This window comes from Tursiops truncatus, chromosome 21 (assembly GCF_011762595.2).
Source record: "Tursiops truncatus isolate mTurTru1 chromosome 21, mTurTru1.mat.Y, whole genome shotgun sequence".
NCBI classification, from domain to species: Eukaryota; Metazoa; Chordata; class Mammalia; order Artiodactyla; family Delphinidae; genus Tursiops; species Tursiops truncatus.
Window position 1 is genome coordinate 4,679,485 of NC_047054.1, and position 11,418 is coordinate 4,690,902.

Below are 11,418 nucleotides of genomic sequence, written 5' to 3' on the forward strand. Positions count from 1 at the left end.
GGCGCCGGGACCCAGAGTTCCGGGTTCCCCAGCCGCGGAAGTACGGGGGAGCGGCGGCCGTCGGCTTCGTCAGGGTTATTCTTGGCGGCGGCGCGCGGCCATGGCGCGGAAGCCGAACCACCGGCTGCTGCTGCTGTCGCTGCTGCTGCTCTGCCAGGCCCCGGTGTGCAGCTCCGGCCCTCTGCCCCTGATCCTCAACACTTGGCCTTTCAGGAATGCAGCCGTAGCAGGTGCGGGGCCGGGGGCTGCGCTGCCAGAGCTCGCGGGTGGGGCGGGTCGCCGCCGACCGCACCGAGCTGCTGGGAGCCGGGAGGCGGGCCTTCCGCAGCCTCCCCTGCGGCCTTTCCCGCAGCCGCGGCGCCTCGGGCACTGGACCCTCCTCCCCGCCACTGCTGCATTTTAGATCCTCAGCGTTCTTTGTGACTCCCTCTCTGCAGCCCCGAGTCACTGTATTTTCCACCCTGCTGCCGACCTGGAGCAGTTACGGCCTTTCTGCTCAGACTCTTCCTCCAGTGGCTCCTACGCCGGCTTTTGCGTGACCTCCAGCCCTTTCCTGCCTTTCCACCTCCCCTTTGGAGCCCGTCACATCTCCCCAGTACCCTCCACTTAGGCTTCGCCGACGACTAAGTTCCCCAACAAAGCGTGGTCGCTTTACGTGTACTTTTTGTTGCTGCATGCTGACGCGCTGTATTTGCCACCTGGCAAAGGACTTCCAACCTTGGTTATACGTTAGGATCATCCTCAGAGCTTCTCAAAAGGACCCGTGCCTGGGCCCTACCTCCTGAGGTTTTCCTTTCACTGCTGGAACCAAAGTTTTTTTTTTTTTTTAAAGCTGCGTAAGTGATGTTGATTTGCAGTCAGGATTGAGAACTACCAAACTAAGATATTACCTCTTCAGGAAGACTTCCCTCATTTACTGTCTTCAAACCCAGTCTGAATCAGGTGCCAGGCTTGCGTGCTTTGATATCATCCTGAACATACCATTACCTTGTCATTTTCTTATCCTACTTGTTTCATTCAGTTTAAGACATACTACCCTAGTAGTTTCAGACCCCTTCTCCCCCATTTGAGGCTGCTAATATAATTTTCTGGGGCTGAATTAGCTTTAGAATTTGATGGAGCTAAGTTTGTATGTTATAGGCAGTGCATATGATTCAGAGAAAAAATGAGGAAACAGGCTGTGAGAAAGAAATTCCCAGCGATAATGAGACAGAAAAGAAAGTTCAGGGCCCTGGGCTGGGAACAATTCTGTGTATGTTGTCTGAATTCAGAAGGGGGGGGAAACTTCTCTAAATATACTTTCAAGCCTGTTCTTTCAGTGGTAATGCTTATTATTTACCAATAGTGTCATTAACCCGTCAAGGAATTCTATTTTTATTAGTAAAGAAATTTACTACTTAACACCTCCCCCCCCCCCCCCCCCCCCCCCGCCCATTCCATGTTTGGGGCTCTGGAGAACATAGTTTAGTGTTAAAAGCATGGCCCCTGGAACCAAAATGGTTACTTTTGAATCCTGACGCTGCTGTCGACTAAGCTGTGTGACCTTGAACAAATATCCTCTCTGGGTCTGTTTCTTCCTCTTTAAAATAAGGATAGTAATTGTACAGTACCTGAAAGATTAAATGAATTATCCACGTGAAGCCCACGTTGTAATTATTTGCTGTTATTTTGTTGTTATGGAGACTTGCTGGTATATTTTTAATAATCTGATGATGCAGAAGAATTTACGGGGCTATGATTTCATGAATTTTCAGTTTGCCTTTTAGTAGCTTCAATTGTAACTTATAAAACTGAAGGAGAGAATAATTCTTTTCTCTCGCACACACAGTAGAAACAGGTATTATTAATAAGTGAAAAAACCCTCACTTTGCATCAGTAGCCAAAGTCTGAATTCTTCACGGTAAACGGTTGTTATGTAATTCTGTCTATATCACTGACTGCTTTGCAGCACCTGATAGACGAAAATTTCAGTTTAACTTGGAGTAAATGTGCAAACAGTTTTAAAAATAGGAGTTTTCAGGCTGTTTTTGTTTTGTTGCCTTTGGCATTGAAAACAAAATGCGTGTCTACACAAGCACTCTTGGGGTTTGATTGCCAGCGTGGAGGACGTTAGCATCTGGAGGGTCTGCGCTGGACGCGGTTGAGAGCGGCTGTGCGGCGTGTGAACAGGAGCAGTGTGACGGCACCGTGGGCTTTGGCGGCAGCCCCGACGAGTCTGGAGAGACCACCCTGGATGCCATGATCATGGACGGGTAGGAGCGCCCTGAAAAGCCTTAGTGCTCTCTGCACCTCCGCTGCAGGTTGAGTTACATGGATGGCTGATTAGTCTTCTACTGAGAGCAAGATGGACAAATATATGTGTGTTTTTAAAATTTTTATTGGGGTGGAGTTGATTTACAATGTTGTGTTAGTTTCAGGTGTGCAGCAAAGTGAATCTGTTATACATATATCCACTCTTTTGTAGGTTCTTTCCCATGTAGGTCATTACAGAGTACTAAGTAGAGTTCCCTGTGCTGTACAGTAGGTCCTTATTGTTTTATCTGTTTTAGATATAGTATAGTGTGTTATATGTCAATCCCAATCTCCCAATTTATCCCTCCCCCCGCAATATATAAGTTTTGATGCAGGTCAAAAGCCCTAGCATATTGTACTTGGCCTTTCCAAACACAAGGCGTTGCCCCCTCAATTAAAAGAAAGTCATGCAGCAATATGGAGGGACCTAGAGATTATCATACTAAGTGAAGTAAGTCAGAAAAAGACAAATATCGTATGATATCACTTATTTGTGGAATCTAAAAAAAACGATACAAATGAACATATTTACAAAACAGAACTAGACCCAGAGACAGAGAAAACAAACTTATGGTTACCAAAGGGGAAAGGTACAGGAGGGATAAATTAGGAGGGTGGGATTAACATTTACATACTACTATATATAAAATAGGTAAACGACAAGGACCTACTGTATAACGCAGGAAACTATACTCAATATCTTATAATAACGTATAATGGAAAAGAGTCTGAAAAAGAATATATACATATATAGAACTGGTTCACTTTGCTGGACACCTGAAACTAACACAACATTGTAAATGAACTATACCTCAATAAAAATTTTATTTTGAAAAAAAAAGAAAATCATAATCATAGTAGAAAACTATCACATTGAGGTAGGTAGTCTCCTTAGAACAGGGAGAGCCCCAAGGTACAGAAATACATCTCTGACCTGGTAAACCATCATTTACCCACCAACCACAAACGCTGTGGGTTGCCTGACCTGAAGCCTTAAAACCCCTTTCAAAAGCCATATTTAAAACGAGCCATGGGAAACTGAGAGTTTTAGTGCTCTGGGAACATAGGGGTAATAGAGTCTCTGTTCCTTAATATGCCTGAATGTGGGAATTTGTATGAACTTCATGGATGTGCCGTCACGTCTGCATCAAGACAGTGGAGTTTATCCTACAAAACACTATAGCTTGAAGTAAAGCAATTTTTAAAAAATTTGTGAACCTATAAAAATACCTTAAAAGATCTTACTGCACTTTTTTCTTGCAGTACTACCATGAACGTAGGAGCAGTGGGAGATCTTAGACGAATTAAAAACGCCATCGGGGTAGCACGAAAAGTACTGGAACACACGACACACACACTGTTAGCAGGAGAGTCAGGTATATTTTAACTGTACTCAATTTTTATGTAGGCTTGTGTCTATCGTCTTCACTGTGAAAAAAGGACTCAGTATAAAATAGTGGATAAAAGCAGACCTAAGTTCAAATTCAAGCTGTTTTACTTAATATCTATTTAACTTTGGATAAGTTACTTAACCTCTAAATTGTACTTTCTTCATGTTTAAAATAGGATTTTTAGAAACCAGTTTATTCTTAATAAATGAGTAATTGCTGGAGGGAAACAGGATTCAGCATTATTTCTCTTCTTGTATTACATTTTTATGGGTGTAAGACCCAAGGCGCATAAGGTAACAGAAGATGGGAACGGATGGGGTTTTGCTGTGGCAACGGCACTTTCTTGAACACCTCCCAAGGTATATACCCAGAACCATACCGTGATCTGTATTCAAAAAGATCATTCTTAACCACGTATTAGCTCACAGTTCCAGTAGGCACCCTTCCATTTTGTTGAAACAGAATGGAAAACTACCTGACAAACACAGGAGCTGTCAGTCTTTCATGGAATCCAGTGGTGCCTTTATTTGGCATCTCAACGTTGTTTTACGCTCTGGGCATCGCACCCCAGTTAGAGTCGCGGTTGTTCCGAGGTGTCCCTTTCCTTTTGTGAAGCAGAAGCAGGGAGATTCTGGAGGGAAGGTGGGAGAGGAGAGTTGTCATCACACCTCCCACAAGGGTCTCAGCAGATCAGGGTCAGGAAGGACGTAGGGAAGTCGAGATCCAGAAACCGGTGCCCGTAACACTCTTCACGTGTGAATACTCCCTTGACCATCTGTGTTTACCCCCAGGATGGCTGCGCTCCACGTACGAGACAGCTGACCCCCAGCACTTCCTGTGCATACATTTTGTTTAAAAGATAATACTTAACTCATTTGCATTTTTCTTCCTCATCTCCAGCCACCAAGTTTGCCGAAAGCATGGGCTTTATCAACGAGGATTTATCTACCAATGCTTCGTGTGCTCTTCATTCAGATTGGCTGGCCTGGAATTGCCAGCCAAATTACTGGAGGGTACGTATGCATGATATTTTAAAGTTAAGTTATTTGAAAATACTACGTGACATCCCTTCCACTCTCAGTCATCCACCTGTTGCCTACAGTGCTAATCAGCACCCTGGTTGCACTTCAGAATCAACGACTGATGCCAACTCTGGGCACAGGATGGTCTCAAAAGCTCCCCAGCTACATCTGATCCACGTCCTGAGTGGGGAACTCCCAGCCCCTGGCAGTGGTTTCAAGCTGTGAAGGTTCTGCTGTGGGAGAAGGGCTGCCTCACTCTGAACTGCTCTGCTGTGTTTCCTTGTAACAAAAGGTTCCATGCATTAAGAAAACAAAGTTTGGAAACCATTAGTCTAAAATATTTCTTATATTTTATCTATGTGAAGTATACCCAGTATCTTGCCCTTTTTTAACTTGGGGATTTATACTATTAGGTGTCTAGTATGTTACCAGGAAGATAATTTATCTTTAAGTCAATGGGACTTTGAGCCTAAATCGGTTTGTCTTTGCTACCCAGAATCCTGCTGTGGAGCGTGTTAGTCTTTTACCTGTTTCTTCGCCAAATCCTAATCACCTCTGAGTAACCAGGGAGTCACTTGAAAGAGGCCACTGCGTGAAACCAGGTCATGAGAGGCACCTGGTGCACAAATGAACAAGACATGAGTTGTAGGTTTCTTGCTTTAATACTAATCCATATCCACAACCTGAACTTATGAATTTGGATTATTTTCCTGAGCCTTTAAGATTCATAAAAGAATCTGAGAGTACAGCTTAGGATATGTTCACATGTACCTAGCTTTGAAAAATAGAAGATTTTAAAATAGATTGTGCTTTAAATTTCAGAGTAGCTCTTCTTAGGTCAGGGAACAAATTCTAAAATTTAAAAGTCATGTTCTGTACCTGACTTCTTTGAGAAATCTAAAAAAAAATCTAATCTAAAAATCTTCATTTATATTTGCCATTGTGCTGAGAATTTTTGGCATATATAGAGAAAAACTGGGGATCTTTTCCGGATAATATAAATGTCTCTTCCGTATTATATAATTCTGAGACCAGACTAGGTATTTAGTAAAATTATATCCATCTGTCCACATAAGACTTAGCTAACCTTTGGCTTTTAATTCTTATCTTTCAGTTACCCGATGTCCTTTTGGTTTCTTGCTAATGTTTAGCGATTGTACATAACTACATGCTGGTTTCTAAAATCACCCTTTCTAAAAAATAAAACTTAAATCTCGTTTACAGAATGTTATACCAGATGCTTCAAAATACTGTGGACCCTACAAACCACCTAGTATCTTAAAGCGAGATGGTTCTACTTACAAAGAAACAGGAGATAGTTACGGTCATGATACTATTGGTAATTTGCCTTCTATACCGTTTTTATGGTTAAAGTTCAGCTAGTTTTAATTGCTCTCCTGTAGTTCTTAACTTCTTTATCCTTAATCATGTACCAGAAGGTGATTTTGATTAAGTGGCAATTAAGAAAACACACACACACACACACACACACACACACACACACACACACATTCTTTTCATATCATCTATATATATTTTGGCAAATTTACTTTATACATAAATCTGATGATTATTCACTTGGGGATTTTAAAATCTTTGTTTGATATTTAGTTCTTTAATAATGTTATGTTTGCCACATTCAAATGATCTTTCCAGTCATTTCCTGTAATGTTGAAAATTTCCATTAGTCTATAGCCATGATTCTCTTTGGCATTACCTTTGAAAAAGCATTGAAAAGTGAGCAATTTGAAGTGAGGATATGGGGTGTCTACAAAATGATGCTGTGAAACGAGGTCATTAAAAAACACAGATATTACCACTGGTGTAATTTTCAATATTCCCAAGATTCCTATTGTCTTCTACCTGAAAATAATGGAAGACGATATTTATATTACCAACTGCGCAATTATTTGGTTATATTTGAGGTACACTTTAGAGTTGATACCTACAATGATTTTTTTTTTAATTTCTAGGCATGGTTGTCATCCATAAGATGGGAAATATTGCTGCTGGTACATCTACAAATGGTATAAAATTCAAAATACCTGGGTTAGTGTTTCTAAAAGACCAGATCTCGAAAATATGTAGTGAGTATCAACCAATATGTCCTAGGTGCTATGGGGATGCAAAACGCAAAGCACAACCCTACTCTCACAGCTAAGGTTATTGTGAAAGAAAATAAATTAGTAGCTGCTAAGTGCAAAGGAGAAGGTGTCTCAGCCAGGGCTGCAGAGTTTAGGGATGGTGGTGTGATCAGATTAAGCTGGGGCCATCAGGGGCCTGGAGAGAGGGGCCTGGAGAGAGGGGCTGGGAGCTGACCCTGACCCTGAGAGAGGGACCAGGGACATCCAGGCCAAGGCACTAGCAGATCCAAAGTAGCTCAGGTTCAGGGCTCCCAATGGCCAGAAACAAAACGGCACATCTGTCGAGTGCGGGGGAGGAGACCAGAGCCAGATTTCAGGGGGTCTTTAAGGACTTCTGGATTTTATTTCAAAGTAGTAGAAAAGCATGGAAGGTTTATTACAAGGAAAAACTTGAGTAAAATGTTGGCACCTGACCTAGACAGCAGGAATAGACTGTAGGTGAGGAAAACCAGTTGGAACCTGCTGAGATAATCCAGGAATGAGATGATAAAGGATGGCGGTGGTGGAAGAGTCACCGTGAACCTGTGCCATCCCGCCACGTATGATGGGCTGCTGTGTGATTCTCATGTAATGAATGAATGCGGGTTTATGAAAACCTAAGTGGAAAAACTAAGGAAAGTCTATCCTCTGTATTCTGATGAAGAATTTACTTGAAACAATAGTCAGTGACTAAGTAGAAACGTCTCCTAAAAGAATTTTCTGCACTTGACTTCCCGTCCTGAATGACCGTGCTGTGCCCTCCCAAAGTCGAATAGGAGACTCGCCAATACCTGGATCTGGGGCCTACGCCGACGACACTGCAGGGGCTGCAGCAGCCACCGGGGACGGCGACATACTGATGCGCTTCCTCCCAAGGTGCGCCCTCCTACATCTGTGACTTCAGAGATCTTAGAAGGAGATATTGTCCCTCAAGAGAGAAAATAATTGTCTGTGCCGCGTGATCCGCATTTGTGTGTACGAGAGCTTTTCAGAAAGCCTGTTACCAACTCTTGGCACCATCCCTTTGACGATCCTAATCATTCAAATGAAGCAGCCACAGTCCTGAAACAATAACTCTGCTCACTCGTTCGCAGATGAGAATGCTTAGGATCTATTTAAATAACTTACGTAAGGCCACTGAGTAAGGACCGCGATAATTGATGATGAAAGCAGAAAATGCAGTCGCCGTGTACAATTAATTACTGAGAAGCCTTGCAACTAGATGTTTTGCGCATGCCTAGTATTTTCCCCTGTTGACTGTAGCCCCATTTCTTACTTAAATATAACCTCTATACTTCATGACTTCAGGCTGTTTTTACTAAGTAACAGTTATTCAGCTGAAGCCCAAAATAAAAGTCCTTATCTGAAATGAGTGGGTGGATTAGTTGAAAAGGTAGACACGGTATCAAGGTTTACTGCCTTTCCTGTTGATACTTTCACAGGAGTTACCTCTTTTCACTTACATGCACTGTATTTTGTCAGTTGTGACAATTTTGATGGTTTTAGATGTCTAACCTCAATAACCAAATCTGGAGTTAGCTTATTCTCTGATACTAAAGTTCTGCCTCTGTTGAAATCAGCTACCAAGCTGTAGAATACATGAGAAGAGGAGAAGATCCCACCACAGCGTGCCGGAAAGTGATTTCAAGAATCCAGAAGTATTTCCCCAACTTCTTTGGGGCTGTGGTATGTGCTAACGTGACTGGAAGTTATGGTAAGTTTTATCTGAAATTCATATTTATGTGAACCTGCAAATGTTGATGAGGACAGAGACTTTAAAACGCTGTTGGGTATTTTAATCCTCTGCGATAGAAACAGGGACTGTATTGAGTAGGCAATGGATAAATGTTAATTGTTGTATCAAGACCGCCAGAGTGTTAGAAGTGTACCTGAAAGTCTCCTCTGTTGACTGGCGGTGGGTAGGATCCAGTCTTTGGCTGTTCGGTCTTACCCTTGACGTCCGTCCTAAGGAAAGTTTAGCTTCGGCTCAAGTATATGCTGAGATGGGCTAATGTAGTCAGATGTTTTTACTCATTAGAAGTACGTAGGGATAAACGATCTTCCCCACTTCTCTGTTCCTTATTTAAAGGTCTCAGTCATTTAGATCTCAGGGCCCCCAGGTACAAAATGTATTACTAATTAGTAAACTAAAGGCGTTAGCAGAATTATTTTCGCAGTGTATTTGAGGCATGTCCTTTGCTTCATTTACTTTCCATATGAGCCCATCCCAGTTTCAAAGCATTTCAAGATCAACCAGTGCCGCTCCTCATTGGTGAGGCTTCAGCCGGGGAAGATACACAGCCTAGTGATCAATCCAGCTCATTAGGTTAGACTGCTTATTACTGTGCTTTGATCTTTTACTTCCCACAGTTTGGTATCTGAAAAACTTGTCTGAGGAATTCCATACTCTTTTTTAAGTACTAAAATACAGTAGTTGATGTAAGTTATGGGTGGGGAGGCTTTGTGTCTAAAATAAATCAGTTTCATTGATTCCCTCTTAGGAAATAAACCTTAGAAGGCTCAACGTTAGATTTAACAGGATGTAAAAATGATAATTATATAATTGTAGATGAATTTAAAATTGACCAGCCCCTTGTATTTAAAGTAGTGGCATTAGAAGGGCTCCCTCCAGGTGTCTGAGCAGGTGAAGAAATCACTGTTGTCTGACAGAGAGCATCTTGACAAAACAAGGCTCACTTTCTACCCGTGCAGAAGCGTAGAAAAGAGCAGGGTGCCTGGGGAGGGGAGGGTTATGGGTGGATGAAGGGAATGGCCTAGTCACTAGGGAAATACAGTTGTTAGTGTGTGCCTGAAAATTTTCTTTTTCTACGAAAAGGATATGAAAACATTAAAATAACAGTAGCAATGACCGCCTATGTATAGGAGCAAAAAATCAGCCTATATTCTGAGGTTCAAAGAGATGGCTTTCCCACTGCCTTTCTGTCCCCTCATGGACTGTCAGCTAGTCTGCACTAAGGTGGACACACAGCCCACTTCCGTGTGGCCCGACTGGACAGCAGGTACACAACAGCCAGTGTGGCGGTGGGGAAGCAATGTCTGTATTGGTTGTAAATGACATGTGCATTCTGTATTTAACCAAACAACTTTTTCTCTTGGCCCCAGGTGCTGCGTGCAATAAACTTTCAACATTTACTCAGTTTCATTTCATGGTTTACAATCCTCTAAAAAGTGAGCCAACTGAGGAAAAAGTAGACTGCATCTAATCCGTCTTTCTGTCCACATCTCCACTTAAAGAAGAAAGAGACAGAGGCTGAAAAGGCTGCTCACTGTCATCGTATAACGTGCCTCATGTATTCTAAAGTTCTTTGTGTAAAATAAGCACAAAAATTTTATGCTAAAAGCATTTTCACTTTCTGTATCTGAAAAATTTTTATTATCTGTTTTTCTTTAAGCTTTGTATATCCCCTGAAAATATTTGTGTGTATGTATTTTGTATATGTTTAAATTTTGAGCGATATTTGGATTTCTGCTCAGTGTTTCAAGAAATTGCTACTTTGGGGATTTATTTCCATAAATAAATGATACAGTAAAGTGATATAGTAAAGCCACAAGAAATAATCTATATTTGGATACTTAAAATAATTAGAGTAGCCAAGGATTTTAGACCCAAAGTAAAAGGTAACAGTGAGTCACAGCATGGTAGTCCTGACCGAATCTCAGTACCTTAGAGTAATGTGTCTCTTATCGCTGGTTATCAGTTGTACGTAATGCTCTCTTCTAGCTTGAAGAGGAAAGAATGCTGTTCATCATAAAGGTGCGTTTTGTTTAGCACGTATTAGAAAATGTGGGCCGTCTTCTGACGAGCAACTGTGTTGATTTTCTTGGGCTTCTTCCTCTGATGGTGCGCTCCCAATGTGTGAAGGTTTTTAGCCACCAAAACTCTGACCTTTTAGCTACAAATATTTAGTACTGATAATCTCTTCCGAAAATGATTTAGGGAACTTGATCTGTACTGTGGTTTTACTAATCTCTTGTGCACATGTTGGTGGTCTGAATTAGCAGTGAGTCAGTAACCCTCGTCGGCCTTGTTTTTTCTGAGCGCTCGGTCAGCCGTCTGCGGACTAGACAGGACTGTAAGTGCGCTTTCTCAGGATCGTCTTTGCTTCATTACCTTCCTTTTACATCAGGAGTCATTAATAAAACTGTATGTACAATATTGTCCCCCACCTTTAGTGTATCTGCTCCGTTTCTTCCTACACTCATCTTAAGATTTAATGTTCTTTGTAAGTTAGGGCTAGAAAGCTGTAGTTTTGAGAATGCCCTTAGGTCACCTGTTCTCACACCTTGTCATGTGTCATCACTGTCTGGGGAGCCTCTTCACAAATGCCCTCTGCTCTGTCCCACCCAATCAGAATCTTCACAAATGGGAACTTGAAAGCTGGACTCCGCAGCTGCTGATGGCAGCCTGAAAGCTAATAAGGAAACAGTCCCGCAGCCTCACACTCACAGAGCAGAAGGGGAAATCTGACTCTTGTGGGTTCCCCCAAGGTACATCGACTTGCTAACATCTGATACGGGGCCTTGGAACAAAGGGAAAGAAGCCAGATTTAAACTTGGAGTATATTTATA

General features: G+C 42.1%; 1 protein-coding gene across 6 annotated transcripts; it reads left to right on the plus strand.

The window, feature by feature from the left end:
• Positions 1 to 14: 14 nt before the first annotated feature.
• AGA (aspartylglucosaminidase) lies at positions 15 to 11,015 on the plus strand. 6 transcript variants are annotated; one of them, XR_012328984.1, is made up of 11 exons: positions 25 to 230; positions 2,099 to 2,252; positions 3,556 to 3,668; positions 4,584 to 4,696; positions 5,930 to 6,044; positions 6,679 to 6,754; positions 7,597 to 7,704; positions 8,409 to 8,542; positions 9,050 to 9,154; positions 9,665 to 9,848; positions 9,952 to 11,015. XR_012328984.1 is itself a non-coding variant. In XM_073798639.1 (10 exons), the coding sequence occupies exons 1-10, from the start codon at positions 101 to 103 to the stop codon at positions 9,709 to 9,711; spliced, it is 1,095 nt and encodes a 364-aa protein (XP_073654740.1). In that variant the 5' UTR covers positions 24 to 100; the 3' UTR covers positions 9,712 to 11,015. The 6 variants fall into 6 exon arrangements, 2 of the variants coding, with proteins under 2 accessions (XP_073654740.1, XP_004324493.2); XR_012328982.1 differs by lacking the exon at positions 7,597 to 7,704 and having other exon boundaries at positions 24 to 230; XM_073798639.1 differs by having other exon boundaries at positions 24 to 230; positions 9,665 to 11,015.
• The last annotated feature ends 403 nt before the right edge of the window (positions 11,016 to 11,418 follow it).